This window comes from Macrobrachium nipponense, chromosome 24 (genome assembly GCF_015104395.2).
Source record: "Macrobrachium nipponense isolate FS-2020 chromosome 24, ASM1510439v2, whole genome shotgun sequence".
Lineage (NCBI taxonomy): Eukaryota > Metazoa > Arthropoda > Malacostraca > Decapoda > Palaemonidae > Macrobrachium > Macrobrachium nipponense.
The window spans coordinates 29,634,966-29,656,782 of record NC_061091.1 but is presented as its reverse complement, the minus strand read 5'-3'; the positions used below and the strand labels follow the sequence as shown (position 1 = coordinate 29,656,782).

Here is a 21,817-nt window from a genome sequence, read left to right as displayed (position 1 = left end):
ATCATGTTATGGGAATTGTAACTAAAACAAAATAAAATAAAATGTATTTAAACCTTTTTCACAAATGACAAGGTGAAGAATTAACACCTTGAAGGACGCCAGAGATAAAGAAATAGTTTTTGCAATAGAGTTTTGTTTTTAATTTCAATATGCGCGCAGGCTTCAATAATAATAAAACATATCAAGGAGACTCCTAGCAACAAGGAAGAAGGATCATTCGACAGGAAATCGACAAAAAAAAAAAAAAAAAAAAAAAAAAAATAGCTGGATAAAATGGGCCGTATTTTGTGGCCTGGAGAATTTCCGATCTAGAACTATAAAATTTGGTAGTAAAAAAACCTTTGCGAGAGGAAATATAAAAACAGTGTATAGAGAGAGAGAGAGAGAAGATAGAGAGAGAGAGAGAGAGAGAGAGAGAGAGAGAGAGAGAGATACCAATGATTCAAGATTGCTTCACGATAACAAGGACGCAAGAGGTTTCAGCTACAGAAAAAATAGGATATTCTTAAACATCCACGAATTTTGCAAATAGATTTAACGTCGGAGAGAGAGAGAGAGGGAGAACGCAACTAATGATTCAAGGTCGTAATCCCTGTAACTATCACTTATGAGTTTTGAAGCACAAAATGTGGGAATACATTTAAACTCGAGAGAGAAGTGAGAGAGAGAGAGAGAGGGAGGGGGTGGGGGGCGGGTGGAGAGAAAGAACGCAATATTCCTCCGGAAAGCAATTTGCCTGGATACACTGTGCCCCTGGGTATTCCCGTTCAATTATAAACTGGTTGGGCATCACTTATTTCGAGTTATTTGTTTACCGATCTCGTCCGTGATTTTTTAAAATTTTATTTTTTATGGATGAGTTTTCATTTCTCTTGCTGAGATTACGAATAATGTTGAATATTAAATGGTAGTGTCTTTTACCAGTTTATGTGTTATATTATATATATATATATATATTATATATATATATATACGTTTTATATATATAATATATATCATATATATATGTATATATATATATATATATATATATATGTATATATATATATATATATATCTATTATTCTAAATATATATAAATAAAATAAATATATATATATATAGTATATATATATATATATATATATATATATATATATATATATATAAAATATATATATATATATAATATGTCTAGTCCCACTTGACTACGTTATCTGTACGTGTCTTGATGCTTATCTAACCAAATTATACTGTTATTTGGGTAATTCTTATTCTCTCTCAATAACAATTACTTCCTCGACGAACATAATCAGCTATTGAAATCCCAGGGCAATTAATTATCTCACCCATGACACCTTTGCGAGAAACCTAAATCAAGTCCTAATAATGAGAAATTACCCTTCGTCATTTATCCTGCAATTCCGAAATCCTTCGAGGTTAGAATCCTACTCTCTCTTTTGGGCTTTAGTCTCTCTCTCTCTCTCTCTCTCTCTCTCTCTCTCTCTCTCTCTCTCTTTCTTAATTCTAACCTCTGTAAGCCCTCTTGATAAATCCAAGGCAGGTTCATAGGCCTAAGAAAATCTCTCTCGTAACTGTGACCTCCGAAGCCGCTCTTGATAGATCCAGGTTCAAGGTTCTAAGCCTAATTAATCTCTCTCTCTCTCTCTCTCTCTCTCTCTCTCTCTCTCTCTCTCTCCGTGACGACTAATCGATAGTGACTTATTACACGTCGTAAACATATGTCTTACTATACAGGTTACCTTCGCGTCCTAATTTTTTCCGGTAATTTACAAAAGATAATCTCTCTCTCTCTCTCTCTCTCTCTCTCTCTCTCTCTCTCTGGGGAGAGATAGAATCGTACTGTTTATTATCTCTCCTAGAAATTATTTTGGAATATGCAGACATTTCTGTTTACAATGGTTTCTTGGGGTAATTTGGCAAATTATTGGAACGTCAAATCCGAGTGTTTATGCATGCATACATACATACATATACATACATACATACATACATACATACATATTTGCCATGTAATTCCATACAATTGTAAGAAAATATATGCATGTGTAGTTATATATATATATATATAGATATATATATGTATATATATATATATATATATATATATATATATATATATATATATATATATATATATATATATATTTTTATATATACATAACTATATATGTATATCTATTATATATATATATATATATATATATATATATATATATATATATATATATATATATATATATGTGTGTGTGTTAAGCTGATAACAGTATTTGTAAGTAACCGGTTTCCTCAGAAGCTGAGCGAGAGAGAGAGAGAGAGAGAGAGAGAGAGAGAGAGAGGAGAGAGAGAGCTACAATTTCCCTGTTAACGGATGATAGTATCTGTAAATAACCGGTTTCCTCTGAGGCTGAGAGAGAGAGAAAGAGAGAGAGAGGGCCGACAATTTCCCTGTTAAAGGGATAATAGTATCTTTGAGTAACCGGTTTCCTCTGAGGCTTAAAGAGAAAGAGAGAGAGAGAGAGAGATGAAAAAGGGCAAGACAGAGAAACTTTGGCTATAACCCAGGTAACATATCCAATATATCTCACACAAATGGACTTTATCTCATTTCGCGTCTGCGCGTGCGCACTGACGTTCTCTCTCTCTCTCTCTCTCTCTCTCTCTCTCTCTCAGCTCCGACTGTAAAGTTTATTGGATTTCTCTTCACCATCACCGCTAGGGTATCCCTTACAGCGTCATATTATTCTTGCACTATATTCTGTCACTATATTTGTAGAATACTTCACCATACTTAAAAAGCTAATCTTTTCTTTCTCCCTTTATTTATCATTATCTTACTCTGTTAATTTTGTTTTCTTCTTCCCTTTTTTATTCATTCTCTCTCTCTCTCTCTCTCTCTCTCTCTCTCTCTCCCGTAAGTAGCCATCTTGCTTGGTGAGTCGTACCCGCGTGAAGTCAGATTAATCAACAGATATCACAAGTTTAACATACGACTAGAATTTGAGAAATATCTAGAAGTGTTCGTGAACTATCGGTGATAAGATTAGTGTGAAAATAGTAGGATAAAGCGTCTCCTAAGTTAGTTTATCAAGTGTAATACTATAAATCAGAACAAGATGGCAGTAAGTTCCAACTGCGGGAAGAGGTGGCGTAATTTGGCATGTCTAGCAGATTCGCAATACGATGAGGTAGCAGGAAGGGAACTGGCATTTCTCATCTATGAAATCAGCAACAGTCCTAACCAAAAAGATACAAAAGCATTCATAGATATATTAGAAGGATATAATCCTTCAAACTGGAACAAATCTAATGAAAACATCTTGAAAATAATTGAAGAAGTTCCAAATAAAATCCAAGTGGTCAAGAGACTCATTAAGAAAATATACATAAACCAACATATTCCGACAAAGAAAAATGATAAGTGAATCTTTCGTGAATATCCTAATTGATGCATTAGAAAAAGAATGCCAAAAGCATGCAAACTGTGTAAGTTTGGTATAGCATAGTCTCCCTCACAAAACCTAATCAGAAAATGTGCTGCATTCACATTCCGACCCCACCACAGTGTGCTTGAGGTAATACAAGTTTGAGAAAAGATACAAGAATTTTTTGTTCACTGTCTATCATGGATAGACAATGTTATTAAATCAAGATTGAATGTACAAATAGTTGAGGATGAAGCAAGAGGAAGAGGAAGAAGAAGAAAAAAGAAGAAGAGGAAAACGGAAGAGAAGTAAAAACAAAACTGAAATGACAGAAAAAAATAATGGAAAAACAATACAAAACCAAGATAAAAGTATTGGATGCAGAGATACTCATTGGATACTCTCATAGAGGCAATAAGCAGCATACCTACGAAGAAATAAATTACGATATTACAACAGAAAAGCAAATCCGAAGAGCTCTACCCAGATCTATACAATGACGGGAAAGAGGAAAAAATAGACAAGAAAGAAAACCGAAAATCTGCAACCTTTTGAAAAGAGGGAATTGCAGATTTGGAGAAAGATGTTACTACAAACATCCTAAAGATATGTCAAAACTATGAAATATATGGTAAATGTGCATACTTAGATGGATATGGGGATGATTGCAGAGATCTGCATCCAAAAATATGTAAAAACCTAAAAGAAGGAAAAGGATGTAAGTTCGACAAAAAATGCAAATATATGCACCCTGTAGCCATGATCATAATCAAATAAATAACCAACCAAGTAATAAAACCAAAATCCAAAATAAGAAAGAAACAAATAAAGAGAGAAATCAAGAATATCAGGTAAAAGAGAAAAGCAAACCACCAATGAGATATGCAGAGGTGTTCAGGCAAAAAATTTCAAAAACATCAGCTCCGAAATTCTACTCAAGAGATAATAACTGTATTTATTATGCAAGAGGATATTGCAGAAACGGAGAAAATTGCAGATTCAGACACAAATGAATAATTATGATGAAGGAAGATCAATATTATGGAAAAGTTGGATTTTTTAATGTCTAATTTCTGGAAATGAAAAAAAGAACACATACCTAGAACAGGAAAGAGACATGGGAAAATCCTTATTACTACCAGTATTAAATGAAGGAGAAAACACGCAAACCATCATAGTGATGAATGCGCAGGGTTTAGTTACGAGTAACTCAAAAGAAAAATAGAGTACTTAGAAGAACTAACCCAAAATGAAAAGAAAATAGATATAATGAATATAAGTGAAACCTGGTATTCCCAAGAGACTGGGAATGATGATCAAATAAAAGGGTTCCAAACTTTAGAATCAGATCAGAAAAAATAGGAATCAAGAGGGGGGAACCGCAATATATGGGAAAGACAAAAAACAAGAAAAAGGAAAAATATATAGAACAAATCTAGTAACTCAGAATGTGAACTAATAGCGGTAGAATTTGAATCTGAAAAATTGATGAACATAGTATATATAGACCTCCTAATACTAACGAGTTGACTTAATAATTGAAAAATTGGATGATATATGTAGAAATCACAAGGACTGGACTATTCTCCTATCTGGTGACTTCAACTTTCCTTTCGTAGAATGGAAAGAACGAATAGGAGATTGTGGTTGTACTTATACATATAAAAAAGAGAGTAATAGTAGTGCAGAAGATAAGAGGCAATTTGAAAAGCTATTAGATATGCTACTAGAATACAACTTCAACAAATAAATCACCTGCCAACAAGAAAGGAAAAATACTTTAGACCTAGTATTTTGTGAACGAGATGAATTATGTTAAAGAAATAATAGTTTATAATGCGAATATTTCAGACCATAATGTCATAGAATTAACAGTTCCATTCCCAAAGCAATTGAACAATAGAGATAAAGCAAGTAAATGAAAAAGTGGAAGGAATGGAAAATAAACAACTTCTACAGTAAAAATATAAAATGGTCAGAAATTAATGAAGAATTAAACAAAGATTGGGTTGGGATAACATTTTCGTAAGATGAGATAAGGGTAAATACGGAGATATTATATATATTTGGGAAAATAGTGGAAAAATATACCCGAAGAAGAAAAGTAAACATCATTCATGCATACCAAGAGACAGAAGGATCTTGTTCCAGAAAATCAGAAAGTGGAAAAAAGGTCTTGCAAAAGAAAAAAATGCATGGAAAGTTATAGAACTAAAAGTAAGATAGAAAATGCAGAACAAAAGATTATACAATCAAAAGAAAAATGAAAACGGGACTTGGAAGAAAAAACCCTATTAAATATCAAGCAAAACCCCAAGCTATTATACTCATATGCGAAGAAGATGAATAAAAGAAGAATAGAAATAGGCCCTCTGAGAATTGAAGGGAGATTACGAATGAAAAAAAGGAAATTTGCAACATACTGTCATGAACGATATAATAGAGAATTCACCCCTAGAAATAGATAATGAAGATAATGATATAGAAGTAAGGGATGAAAATAGTGAATGATTTAGCTGACATAGATATTAATGAAGCTGATATTGTGCAGGCTATTAATGAAATTAAAAATGGAGCTGCTGCAGGGCCTGATGGAATTCCTGCTATTTTGTTAAAGAAAGTAGTTCATTCTATCGCAAAGCCACTTGCAATATTATTAAGACAAAGTGTAGATACAGGCAAGATTTATGATGAGCATAAATTAGCATATATTACCCCCTACTTTCAAAAGTGGATCAAGACTAGAATTCAAGTTAATTATAGGACCTGTGAGTCTAAACATCACATATTATGAAAGTGTATGAAAGGGTAATGAAGAAAAATATTATGAAACTTTAATAAAAATAAGTTTGTTTAATAAACGGACAACATGGTTTCGTACCCGGAAAAAGTACACAAACCCAACTGTTAGTCCACCGTGAGAACATATTCAAAATATGAAAAGCGGAAAATGAAACAGATGTGGTTTATTTAGACTTTGCAAAAGCTTTTGATAAAGTAGACCATAATATTAGCGAAGAAAATTAGAAAACACAAATATCGTGGATAAAGTAGAAGATGGTTAAAAGAATTTTTACAGACAACAGAAAACAGATAGTTATTGCAAACGACGAGAAATCGATGAAGTCAAGGTAATATCCGGTGTGCCGCAAGGTACGGTGTTAGCTGCAATACTGTTTGTTATTATGAATTGAAAGATAGACAATAATGTGAAGGATTCGGTAGTGAGTAGTTTCGCAGATGACACAAGAATAAGTAGGAGATGGTTAAAAGAATTTTTTACACAATAGAAAACAGATAGTTATTGCAAACGACGAGAAATCGATGAAGTCAGGTAATATCCGGTGTGCCGCAAGTACGGTGTTAGCTGCATACTGTTTGTTATTAGATTGAAGACATAGACAATAATGTGAGGATTCGGTAGTGAGTAGTTTCGCAGATGACACAAGAATAGTAGAGAAATTAAAACTTGTGATGAAGAATAGGAACGCTCTACAAAGAGACCTTAACAAAGTATATGATTGGGCAGAGGTAAATAGGATGGTATTTAACTCTGATAAATTTGAATCAATAAATTATGGAGACAGAGAAAGAAAGCTATATGCATATAAGGGACCTAATAATGAGACCATCACAAATAAGGAAGCAGTTAAAGACCTTGGTGTGATGATGAATGGACATGTTTATGCAATGATCAAATAGCAACTCTGTTGGCAAAATGTAAATCAAAAACAAAAATGGAATGTTGTTACGCACTTCAAAACAAAACAGAAAGCTGAACACATTGGATTATGCTTTATAAAACATATGTTCGTAGTCCACTTGAATATTGCAATATGATATGGTACCCACACTATCAAAAGGATATTGCACAAATAGAGAGTGTACAAAGGTCCTTTACAGCTAGAATAGAAGAAGTTAAGGACCTAGACTACTGGGAAAGACTACAATTCTTAAAATTATATAGTCTAGAAAGGAGAAGAGAACGCTACATGATAATTCAGGCATGGAAACAGATAGAAGGAATTAGCAGAAAATATCATGGAACTAAAAATATCAGAAAGAGCAAGCAGAGTAAGATTAATAGTGCCCAAAACATATACCCGGAAAAGTAAGGAAAGCCAACAGGACATTAATCCCACTAACGCACCAGCATCGATAAATATAATGCAGCGTCTATTCAAATGCGTTGCCAGCTCAGTCTGAGATTTCATGGAGTGTGAGTAGATGTGGTTAATGTGTTTTTAAGGTTTAAGAATAAGCTCGACAATGTATATCTAAACGCATCCCAGACCATCCAAGATTGGAAGATGCAAAATATACCGGAAGATGTACTAGCAACTCTCTGGTAGATACATTAGAGGTGCCTCACACTGAGGGACCTGTGGGGCAACCCGAACAAGATGTAAGGTCTGTAAGGTAAAGGTCTCTCTCTCTCTCTCTCTCTCTCTCTCTCTCTCTCTCTCTATGCCTTTCAGTTCCTCATTTTACCAACTTTTTATTCCTTCTCATTACCTAGTCTTTTGTTTATTTCCGGCTGCTCTTTTAACCACCATTCACCCGGGAATAATAATAATAATAATAATAATAATAATAATAATAATAATAATAATAATAATATATCTAGACCAGCCAAAAATATGGCGAAAGCCAAACGAGATATCAGAATGGTTTCCATCATCATCCACAGCGAATACTATATATATATACTCATATATTTTCCACCTCTGATCATCCCCAATATTTTGTTGCGGGCCCGCCAGAATTGGTGGGGGATGGGGTGAATGGTAGGTAGGTGGAAGAAGATTTATGGGGGAAGGGCGAGAAATGTGCTCTACAAAGGCTAATAAACCCGGTAAATATTTTCAGGCCATTTTTCCCCTGAAAGGGGAGAGTGGTTTCCTTATACCTCGTTTGCACGTTTGGGAGCTATGTGAGATGTATTCTTTCTCTCTCTCTCTCTCTCTCTTCCTTCTTATATTCACATACTGGAATATTTTATTTATGCATATATATATATATATATTTATATATATAAATCTTATATAATATATATATATATATATATATATATAGTATGTATATATATATATATATATATATATATATATATATATATATATATATATATATATTTTATATATACTACAAATATATATGTATATATATTATATATATATATATATATATATATATATATATATATATTATATATATATATATATATATGTTAAGCTGATAACAGTATTTGTAAGTAACCGGTTTCCTCAGAAGCTGAGCGAGAGAGAGAGAGAGAGAGAGAGAGAGAGAGAGATAGAGAGAGAGAGAGCCTACAATTTCCCTGTTAAACGGATGATAGTATCTGTAAATAACCGGTTTCCTCTGAGGCTGAGAGAGAGAAAGAGAGAGAGAGAGAGGGTCGACAATTTCCCTGTTAAAGGATAATAGTTATCTTTCTTTGACGTGAACCGGTTTCCTCTGGGGCTTAAAGAGAGAGAGAGAGAGAGACGATGAAAAAGGGCAATACAGAGAAACTTTGGCTATAACCCAGGTAACATATCCAATATATCTCACACAAATGGACTTTATCTCATTTCGCGTCTGCGCGCGCGCACTGACGTTCTCTCTCTCTCTCTCTCTCTCTCTCTCTCTACTCTCTCTCTCTCTCTCTCTCTCAGCTCCGACTGTAAAGTTTTATTGGATTTCTCTTCACCATCACCGCTAGGGTATCCCTTACAGCGTCATATTATTCTTGCACTATATTCTGTCACTATATTTGTAGAATACTTCACCATACTTAAAAAGCTTATCTTTTCTTTCTCTTTATTTATCATTATCTTACTCTGTTAATTTTGTTTTCTTCTTCCCCATTCCCTTCATTCTCTCTCTCTCTCTCTCTCTCTCCTCTCTCTCTCTCTCTCTCTCTCTATGCCTTTCAGTTCCTCATTTTACCAACTTTTTTTATTCCTTCTCATTACCTAGTCTTTTGTTTATTTCCGGCTACTCTTTTACCACCATTCACCCGGGAATAATAATAATAACATAATAATAATAATAATAATAATAATAATAATAATAATAATAATAATAATAATAATAATAATAATATCTAGACCAGCCAAAAATATGGCGAAAGCCAAACGAGATATCAGAATGGTTTCCATCATCATCCACAGCGAATACTATATATATATACTCATATATTTTCCACCTCTGATCATCCCCAAATATTTTGCGGGCCCGCCAGAAGTGGCCCGGGGGATGGGGGAAGGTAGGGGTAGGAGGAAGATTTAGGGGAAAGGGCGAGAAATGTGCTCTACAAAGGCTAATAAACCCGGTAAATATTTTCAGGCCATTTTTCCCCTGAAAGGGGAGAGTGGTTCCTTATACCTCGTTGCACGTTTGGGAGCTATGTGAGATGTATTCTTTCTCTCTCTCTCTCTCTCTCTCTCTTCCTTCCTATATTCACATACTGGAATATTTTATATATGCATATATATATATATAAGTATTATTTATATATATAAATCTTATATATATATATATATATATATATATATATATTATATATATATATAGATATATATATATATATATATATATATATAAAAAATTTAGGCACAGACAGACAGATAAAATTATATATATATATAAATTTAGACAGACAGACAGACAGACAGACAGACAGACAGACAGACAGACAGACAGACATACATTTCATCTAGCTTGACCTCCATCCAGGCAAATAAGTTATTAAGCCGGCTACCTCCTCAATAAAAAAAAGAAAGAAAGAAAAAATTATACATATGTATGTATGTGTATCCCACGTTCCTCTGAGCACATATGTTAAGCTTGCTATGACCTCCTACTGCTGTGAGACTTGACTTTAGACTTCCAGCAAAGTCTACAAAGCATTTCAAAGCTGCGGAAAGACATAGTGACTTTGTCCTCCTTTGAGAGACGATAATTATGTTAATAAAGGGTGTAGGTAGTGCCCTCAGTACATCTCACGTAGTGCATTGTAGGCGTTATGGAAAGTGTGTTTTCTTTAGTTTTTGGAGCTATATATTTAGCTGTTCAGCCACTCCAACTCCCTTTTTACCTTTTTATAACGTATGAAGTGTTGAGTAGTCGAAAGGGCTCTCTCTCTCTCTCTCTCTGTCTACACACACAAACACACACGCACACACACACACACACACACACACACACACACATATATATATATATATATATATATATATTATATATATAGATATATATTAAACGTCTATTTACATAAATAAATAGATACATTAATTAATAACTAATTGTGTTTTCTTTTAACACAAGAAAATCCCTTTATACTTAACATTCCTTCTACCACAATCATTTAATCTGTATTTCCCCATTAGAGAATTTAAAAAAACACCATTTATTTTGATAAGTAAACCCCACCAAATTATATACATTTTATCGAGAAAAACTGCGATTTATTAAAAAAAAAGCATTCTTAATTTTATAAAGAAAAAATAAAAACCACCAAATATTCTTAATTTGTGTCGAGAAAAAACAAGGATTTCTTGGAAATAAAAGCATCATTTATTTCTAAAAGCACCAAATATTTTTAATTTTTATCAATAGAAAAAAATGATTTTTTCGAGGAAAAAAAAGTTTAAAACCCCAAATATTCTTTATTTTTATCGAGAGAGAAATGAAAGTTATGATTTATTAAGAAATTAAACCAAATATTTTTCAATTCTATTGAGAAAAAACCGCAAATTCGAAAAAAATATTCGTACCTAGTTTTTACCGAGATAAAAAAAAAACACGATATAAAACCAGCAAATATTGTGAATTTGTATAGAGAAATAAAACCACGACTTTTAAAAGAAAACACCAACTATTCTTTATTTTTTTATAGCGTAATCGACCTAATCGCTTATTATTAAAAAGCCTCTCACTATTTATCCACGGTCTGTCAAACCTCATTACTCGCGGGTTACGTAATCGATTTAACCGCTCATTAAGAGAGAGTCACACAGCGGCTTTTAAACGATTCCTTCCGAGAATCTTGTGATTCGGACGAGTGGTTTCGACTCTCTGGTCTCTAGACCAATTCTGACGCAGACATTTTTATTTCGAACTGCAGTTTTAGGCCGTTTTAAATCAGTTCTGACGCAGACACCTCTATGTCGAACTACAGTTTTAGACCTGTTTTGACGCAGACATTTCGAACTACAGTCTAAGACCGTTTAAAACCATTTCTGACGCAGACACCTCTATGTCGAACTACAGTGTTAGACCAGTTCTGACGCAGACATCTTTATTTCGACCCAATTCTAGACCGTTTTAGACAGTTTCTGATGCAGACACCTTTATTTCGAACAGTTATTATAGACAGTTTTTGACGCAGACATCTTTATTTCAAACTGCAGTTTTAGACCGTTTTAAACAAATTCTGACGCAGACACCTTTATTTCGAACAACAGTTTTAGAGAAGTTCTGACGCAGACATCTTTATCTAGACCCAATTCTAGACCGTTTAAGACCGTTTCTGATGCAGACCTTTATTTCGAACAGTTATTATAGACAGTTTCTGACTCAGATATCTTTATTTCGGACTGCTATTTTAGACCTTTTAAGACCGTTTCCGACGCAGACACCTTTATTACGAACGGCAGTTTTAGATCGGTTCTGACGTAGACATCTTTACTTCAAACCCCTATTTTAGACCGCTCCTGACGTAGTAAAATTTATTACGAACTACCATTTTAGACCGTTGTAGACCAGTTCTGACGCAGAAATCTTTATTTCGAATTACAGTTTTAGACCGTATTAGACCAGTTCTGATGCAGAAACTTTTATTTCGAACGGTTATTTTAGACCGTTTTAGACCAGTTCTGAAGCAGACATTTTTTAAATTTCACACTACTATTATAGACCATTTCTGATGTAAACATTTTTATTTCAAACTAGTACTTTAGACCGTTTCTGACGTAGACAATTTTTTTTATTGCAAACTAATATTTTAGACCGTTTCTGACGTAGACATTTGTATTTATAACTACTATTTTAAACCAATTTTGACGTAGGCATCTTTATTTCGAACTATAATAATAGACCGTTTTAGAGCAGTTCTGACGCATACGCCTTTATTTCGGATGGTTATTTTAGACCGTTTTAGACCAGTTGAGACTCAAACTTTTTTTGTCTTTACTTTTTTGTGGTCAAGAGATTTTAGATCGTTTTAGACCAGTTACGAATCAGACTTTTTTCCTTAACTGAACGAGTGTTTTAGACCGTATTAGACCAGTTGTGACTCACTCTATTTGGTACTTGAACGAGTGTTTTAAACACTTTTAGACCGTTTCTGACGTATACACCTTTATTTCGGACGAGTTTTTAACTTGTATTTTTTTTCTTTACCAGAGAAATTTTAAATATTTTCAGATGATTTTGATGGCAGATAGTTTAGGGTAATCTCTCTCTCTCTCTCTCCTCTCTCTCTCTCTCTCTCTCTCTCTCTCTCTCTCCTCTCTCCTCTCTTCTCTCTCTCTATATATATATATATATATAATAGTATATATATATATATATATAATATATATATAGATATATATATATAATAATTCTCATACTTAACAGAACTGAACTAAATACTTCGAAATCCATTCATAATTCAACCATCATTAAATGAACTTTACGTTTACGTACATACGCAGATGCACCTATGACAGGTACGCTCACCTGCCCAAGCCCGACAGGTGTAACCATTTACAAGCCACGTCAGACTTATCATTCATTCTAAATAGATTTACATTCGAATGACGTCACGCGAATGTTTCAGTTACTCTGAAATCGTTTTAAAGTATCGCAGGAGATGTTTTCGTAGAGTTTTTTTTTTTATTGTAAAATTTACTCAGGATTATGAGCTAACGTTCGATGGGACTCAATAAACATACTTCCAGTAATGCCTGATGGAATACCCTCCCACGGGGCCAGTATAGGGAGGGTATGGTGCCATAGGGCAATTACGAGTCTTGGATTACAGTCTGTGCGCGAAAATAAATAACTACCAAAAGTTCAGACAGTGTGGTAACTATAAACAATTTGACGAAGTCTCCCCCCATTTTTCTTCCCTAACGATTTAGTATCTCCCTAAGGACGGGAGGGCTAAGGGAAAACTGCAGGGAAATTTAGGGATTTTTATTTAGGTGTCATTTCAAAAGGCCTCTCATTTGTTGGGGGTTAAACTCGGGTCACTTAGGGTAGATTTTGGGAGTCTTGGGGAAAGCTCGGGTCACTTCAGGAAGATGTGGGGTCACAAGGAAAACTGGGGTCACTTAGGGAAGATTTGGGGTCATAGGGAAAGCTCGGGTCATTTCTGGAAGATTTGGGCGTCATAGGAGAATTAAGAAATATCTGTGAGTTTGATGTCAAGAGATACATTTATTGGACATTGAAGGCAGTTTTGGAAACCATTAAGCTACAAATGCCGTTTAACATCGAATTCACGCTACTCAGGGAATATCCCCGAAGGGAAATCATCACCCAAGGGGAATTTTTAAGCCATAAGCATTCCCCTTCGGTGATAATTCCCCTTCGAGGATATTCCCGAAGTATCGTGAATTCGATATTAAACATTTATAGCTTAATAATTTTAAATAAATCACGATGTGATAAAAATTCCACACACATATATATTTTTATATGATGGTGTATATACATACATACATACATACATACATGGCTGTGTGTGTGCACATACGTTCATACGCACACAGACAAACACAATTATGCCCTCAAATTGGCATTAATGTGATTTCACACTGACATGCCTTCCATTCAATTTAATCCGAAGTCATCAAGTTTGACCTGACGTTTATAAACGAAGGCTTTTGCAGGAGAAAAATCTCCTCCTCCCTCACCCTCTCTCCTCCCCCTCCCCGTCACTTTTCATTCTTCCCTCCCTCTCCCTCCCCCTCTCCCCACAAGCTGCTAAACATACTCGTTGAACGCATTAATACGTGAGACCCTTAAAAAGCTGAAAAGAAAACGGCAGGGAAAAGAGAGAGAGAGAGAGAGAGAGAGAGAGAGAGAGAGAGAGAGAGAGAGAGAGAGAGAGAGAGAGAGCACCTCTTTCAGACAAGGCGAATAATTCCAATAATGTCTAGAATTCGAACTTGCATAAACGTCTCTTCTAAAAGAAGAAGAAGAAAAAACTCTTGCTTCCCGAGAGAGAGAGAGAGAGAGAGAGAGAGAGAGAGAGAGAGAGAGAGAGAGAGAGAGAGGTCATTACGTCAAGTGTTTGGTAGACTCATTAAAATGATCTCTCTCTCTCTCTCTCTCTCTCTCTCTCTCTCTCTCTCTCTCTCTCTTATCAATACGTTGGGATATTTTAGGGCAGAAATCAACTTTAAACTCTCAGTTAACTGTCGCGTGTGGATATATGCACACACACACATGTATGGTTAGTGTGTTTGTATGTACACACAATATACGTTTGTATACATTTACGCATGCCAGCAGCCAAGCGACAGAAAAGAACAGACAAAACCGTACAACACACGCACATATACACTTCACATATCATTAATATATGTACACATGTATACACATAGATAATGAGAACACACGTGTCCATTAAGCCAAACACCATTTAACTAAGGACAGTAGTACTTCAAAAAAAAAAAAGGGAGCAGGGGCTTGCACACAAATACACAATTTGAGCATCAGTACAAAAACTTAAACATACTACGATAATCCCTATAAAAAACATACACACATAAACACTGACATTCAGTCGCTAAAAAAAACCCACACTCACAAACACATAAACTTTAATTAAGAATCACTGCGAAAAAAGCACACCTCGAGAACCACTATAAAATCCTCAAACCGAAACCCAAAACCAAAGCAAAACAAGAGCGGCATCCTAAATATCACAAACGTTTGGAGAATCACTACCAACAGACTCAAACACACTTCAAGGTTCACTACAAAAGTAACTCACATTCTTTGAGAATCTACAGAAAAACACTGAGAATCGCCACCAAAAGACTCGAGCACACTTCGAGAATTGCAAAAATGACTTTCATTCTTCTTGAATTTCTACAGGAAAACATTTTAAGAATCACTACCAAAAGACTCAAACACCCTTCGACAATCACCTCAAAAATGACTCTCATTCTTCGAGAATTTCTACCGAAAAACACTTTGGGAATTACTACCAAAATACTCAAGCACACTTCGAGAAATACGACAATAGCAACACATATTCTTCGTCGAGAATCCTTACAGAAAAACTCTCCAAAGAATCACCACAAAAAACCAAATCAAAACAAAGAAATGAGTACTTACATTGGGGGGCAGTCCAGCGACGATGCCGTAAGCAAGCGCCTGAGGTATCAGCATGAGTCCCACGGTGAAGCCAGCGAGCAGGTCTCCGAAGAAGCAGGAGGCCGTGTAACTCCTCATCCAGGAGATGCAGGGAAGCCTCCTGTGCAGGGTCTTCCGGCTCAGGCATTTGCTCAGTTTGTTCTGTTCGAGGGAGAGAGAAAGAGAGAGAGAGTGAGTGAGGGAGTGAAAGAAAGTGACAGAGAGGGGGAGGAGGGATTAGGGGATCGGTTGTGTGCTTTAAAAGAAAAAAAAAATAGTTTGGGTTCTCGAGGGACTGAACTGAAAAGGGTGTTTAAATAGAGAGGGTTATGAAGATGAGAGAGAGAGAGAGAGAGAGAGAGAGAGAGAGAGAGAGAGAGAGAGAGAGAGCTGGCTGTAATAAAAGAAAGGTGATCTTCAAATACACAAGGTTGGTAGTATATGAAAACGAGAAAGAGAGAGAGATGAATAAATATGACGAGGGAGACAGTGAGAAGAAGGGATTGAATTTTAAATTAGGGGAAGGAAGATGATGATGATGATGATGGTGATGATGAGAGAGAGAGAGAGAGAGAGAGAGAGAGAGAGGAAAGTAATAAAATAATATAAAGTAATAAAAAGCAAAACTAATACAAATGAGATACAAGAACGATATATAAAACAAGCACACAAAAGAAACTTTGTTAAAAAAAATATTTTTATAAACCCGAGTTCCTAGTCCGTAACCCGGTTACAGTGTGACGCATCGTCACAAAATGCAGAGACTGGGGAAAGCAGAGGCAGGACAGCCTATTGATCCTTCTCAAGCACCAATGAGCTTCCAGCTTTCGTTTTGTGACCTTTGCTCCCCTTCGATTAGGTCATGATAACAAAAACAGGACATGAGTTTGAGTGGATTTTTTTTTTTTTTTTTTTTTTTCTACAGTACAGCGAGAAAAAGTTGAGTTTGTCGACACGAGAGAGAGAGAAAGATAGAGAGAGCGTTGGCTGTTATGAGCAAAAAGAAGTGTTTAAACAGAGAAGGTTGGTAGTGTATGAAGAGAGAGAGAGAGAGAGAGAGAGAGAGAGAGAGAGAAGAGAGAGAGAGAGAGAACTCGTATCGTCTCGAGGATAAAAGATCGTTTTTAGCAGAGTATTCTGAGAAAAATAACCGGAGAGGTATTTGCCTTCGTAAGGCACTAATCAGAGCAAGCTCGTCTTTATTTGCTTATAGAATATATATATATATATATATATATATATATATATATATATATATATATATATATATATATACATTCGAACCACAAATATCCTTTGATATCTAATTCGCTCTACCTCGGAAATGATATATTTTCATATATGTACCGAAAGGGAATTTTTAGTTGATAATAATTTCGTCCCCTCATGGGATCGAACCATCGTCCAGTGGACGAGAACGAAATCAGAACGGACAGTGACGTTATCGAGTCGTCCAACAGAGAGGCTATAAGTTTATATCGATTCTGACCATTACAAATCACCGTCGAACTCGGTGTTTTTCGTAATTAGAATCGATATGAAACCCCCTCAACCATGTTAGCCGATTCGAAACGTTTGACCAACGTAGCCTTGTTATGAATAATTATCACATCACCGTGATTCATATAAATCATTCGAGCTACAAATGTCCTTTAATAACTAATTCGCTCTACCTCGAGGTAGAGCGAGTTAGATATTAAAGGACATTTGTAGCTCGAATGATTTATATGAATCACGGTGATGTGATAATTATTCATACTATATATATATATATATATATATATATATATATAATTATATATATATATACATATATATATATATATATATATATATATATATATATCCTTCCTTGATTATATGTCTTATATCAGTCGCCCTTATGCCTTACAGATAGGGAAAGACTGCATGTGTGTATGTTTATGTGTGTGTATTGTGGATGCCATCATACGTGAGGTTTAAATGTGGAATTAATTTGAGGATGAATTAATTTGCTGAAGATGATATACAGGATTTATATATATATACTATATATATATATATAAATATATATATATATATATATATAGATATGTATATATTGTGCAGAAACCTTTTCAGAACTACACAGATATACTCCTTGTGGGCTTTTTGACAACCAGCATATTTATGTATACACATACACACAGTGAATTGTTCCATTACTCTCCTGTCGAGCGATTACGTTCTCACGAAAATTCTCGTGTCGCATATTGCATGCTGGCCTCAAGTAATTTTCTTTTCATTTTCCTTCGCCATTGTGTTTCTAAAGAGCAAGAAACGACGGCCTTTGCAATGCGAAAGTCTCCTCGAAACGTTGCTGGGAGCAATGTTCTTACTTTGGCGAGCAACTGCAAATGTGGGGGGGTTGGGGGTTGTGGGGGGGGGGGGGGGGGGAAGGCAGGCACTTAAATGACCCTCTGGAAGTCCTGTTTATATGTAGCCACGTTTTTCATTCTTCTTCTTCTCCTTATTTTGTGACTTGACTTTGCGGCGTCCTATTTGAGAGCTTTGGTTGTGTAAAAGTTATATACATTGGCATGTACCTTATTGCATACATATCACCAACATGTTTTCCATTTTTATTCTTATTTTCTGACTTGGCTTTGCATCATTCTGTTTGACAGTTTTCGTTATGCAAAGGTTATAGGTTGACATGTATACATTATTGCATACATATCATCAATATGTTTATCATTCTTTGTCTGTGATTTGAATTACGTCGTCTTGTTTGACAGATTTTGTAGCATAAAAGTAATCTTTCTTGACCTGTACCTTATTTCATACACATCACAAACAAGTTGAAATCATGTCAGCGATAAGTGGAGGACAAATCTTATACCAGTGTTGGTTAATTATACAGACTGGTAATAAGTCATTAACTTTTACTCAACAAGTGGAGGACGAATCTTTGGCCAACTCTGGTGATAAGTTTGATGATAAGTTGTTAACTTTTACTCAACAAGTGGATTATATTTGTACTTCAGTCTACAATCTCTGTAAACAATGAGAACTGTCTTGTATGAGAGTTGTCGGTGCGTAGATGTCTCTTATGCTTGTGTAACACCATCAATAAATACAAGAAATCGATTGATTGCATTCTCGTTTGTAGTCATGCGACGAACATATCATGAACAATCGTTGGTGACTTTTCACAAATGTATGTCGCAAGATACCGACATGTATAAGACTTGTTTCCCTGTCAGGGAGACTAAATGCCCTGAATGAATTGTGTATAAGTCTATATAACAATGGTTTGATCAAGAAACACTTGCAAGAAACATAAAAGCGTGTGGATACCGCGTTGCTCAACGTTAACAGATAACGAAAACGTAAAAAAGTCAGCCAAATACGGAACCATTTATAAGCTGTCAGTGAAACGATTAACGGGAGAGAACAAAACAGGCCACGTTCAGTTACAGAATAAGTTTATTCCTGATGCATTGAACTCATCTTTATTACCTAAATAAGAAGTGGAAAAGTTTAACAGAGCGGAAACGCGTTCTCCTCCAAATTAAAGGAAAGGAGAGGCAATTTCCACCTGAACGTATTTACGACATTGAGTTCTCCTAATGATCAGAAAAAGGAATTGTTTTTGCAGTTCTCTCTCCAGTGGAATTGAGACCTGTTGCTGTTCTCAGAACTTCCTTACTTTACCAGAATAAAATTTCTTTCATACAAATGTATATATATATATATATATATATATATATATATATATATATATATATATATATATATATATATATATATATATATATATATATATATATATATATATATATATTGTTGGTTGTGACGCCAGTTCATGCTGTGTATGTTACTGTATGCCCGTAAAAACAAACATTTATTTTAATTTTCACGAAAAGGATATTCCCTTGAGACAACTGCCTTATAACACAAACAGAAATATTTATTAATTATTATTATTATTATTATTAGAATACTCACATAGATTAACCCCAAGAAACCTTATGTGTAACTCGTCTCCCTCATACTCATCATAGACGACGAACCGATGGTGATATGAGAATGAAGACCTAAAAATGCTTTCTAATTTTTCTTAAGTTATACGGCGCGTGAGATATGGAGAGTCTAGGAGATTTTTACTACACAACTGACTCGTGTGGCTGCCTTTGTCATTGGGGAGGGGGGCCGGTTTGCTGTGGAGATTGCTATCTCAATCTCTCTCTCTCTCTCTCTCTCTCTCCTCCTCTCTCTCTATATATATATATATATATATATATATATATATATATATATATATATATATATATATATATATATTATATATATATATATATATATATATATATATATATATATATATTATCTATATATATATATATATGTATGTATGTATAGTATGTTACAAGGAGTTACAAGAAGTAGGATGTCTCAAAGACTTAGTCCATCCTAGGAGACATCGTGTGCTCACTTATCTGTAGGAGCAGGTTTTACTGTGCATTCAGTGTCCTATATATATATGTGTGTGTGTATGTATAATTTGATATAGTATACACACACACATTATATAGACACACACAAATATTTTCCATAATTAACAGTTCCTTACCCTCAACTTTCATTCTATTTCTATCGCATCAGGACACGGGAAAATTTAGAGAAAAAAATGGAAATTGGAAACCGATTTGCATATCCGCCAAGCCGTCCGATCAGTAGAAATCCGGTGGCAATAGGAGGCGGCTAATTAAGAGGTCCTATGCTAATTTGGCCACTACAGGAGGATGGGGGGAGGCGAGGGATAAATCTGGGTCCTGCAGGAAGGGGCGGGGATGTCGAGGCGGCGATTTTATACCTAAATGTTTGGAAAAAGGGTTTTTTTTTTTTTTTTTTTTTATTTTTTTTTTTTTTTACTTAATTTCTAAGGACCTTAAAATTCATTTTGAGATTAGTTTGCGGGTTTTTTTGTACGTGTGGTAAGCGTCAGGGAAACCTACATTTTATAAACCTCAGTGGTTTTAATTTTGTGATTTTAAAAACCGATGTGTTAATTATTTTGGTTTTAAAAACCTTTCTATGTATTTTACTTCTTGTGGTTTTATTTCTTGGGTTTTTAAAAACCTTTAGCGTAGTTTTAATTTTTGTGGTTTTCAAAAACCTATGTGTGCTTTTAATTCTTGATAATTCATGAGTGGAATTGATGAAATCCTCAATAATATGTAAATTGCTTTTTAAACTTTCCCGAATAGATAGCTAATTTCACATATCAAATTCTTTCAGTTTAAAGTAAATGTTTCGTAGCGACCAAAATTAACATTTAAAAAAAATTTTCATGGTCGAAAATAAAAGAAATATTTTAACTTTCGTGACTTTAAATAAATATTTTGAAATAATTTAAATATTAATGTGAACAAAAAATAAATTAGAGTATATTTTTAATTTATAAATGAAGATATATTCGTTACATGAAGTGTCGGCATGGTAAAGAATACTTGTATGCTGATGAGGTGTACTGTAGGCATTACTTAAGATGCCTTCGGCCCTAGCTGCAACTACCATTAGTTCCTTTTACTGTACCTCCTTTCATATTCTTCGTTTTCATCCTACTTTCTCACTCTGTTTATACTTGATTTGTAGTGCAACTGCGAGGTTTTCCTCAAGTTACATCCTTCAAAACTTTTACTGTCAATTTTCATTTCAGCGCTGAATGACCTCATAGGTCCCAGTGCTTGGTCATTGGCCTAAATTCTATATTCAACTTATTACTTGCATGATAAGAGAGTCCAAAATGACATGGTTTGGACATGTGGAGAGAGAGAGAGAGAGAGAGAGAGAGAGAGAGAGAGAGAGAGAGAGAGAGGAAGAAGCTTAAGATAGAAGGAAGATAGAGAGGAAGCTTTATGGCAACCAACCCTTTAGCCTGTTGGTAGCAATCTGGAAACTTAAGAACTATATATGTTAAATATCTAATCTACAACCAATAATCGATTGTGTCTTTTCTGTTATATCCTCCTAGGGAGTCTAGCATCAGAACAAGCTTAAGATACAAA

General features: G+C 34.7%; 1 protein-coding gene across 1 annotated transcript in view; it reads right to left on the bottom strand.

The window, feature by feature from the left end:
* Positions 1 to 21,817, bottom strand: part of LOC135205540 (sodium-independent sulfate anion transporter-like) — a 108,710-nt gene that overhangs the window by 30,416 nt on the left and 56,477 nt on the right. Inside the window, exon 3 of the mRNA XM_064236297.1 lies at positions 15,768 to 15,947. Coding sequence (XP_064092367.1) covers positions 15,768 to 15,947 — 180 coding nt within the window. The remainder of the gene's footprint in view (positions 1 to 15,767; positions 15,948 to 21,817) is intronic.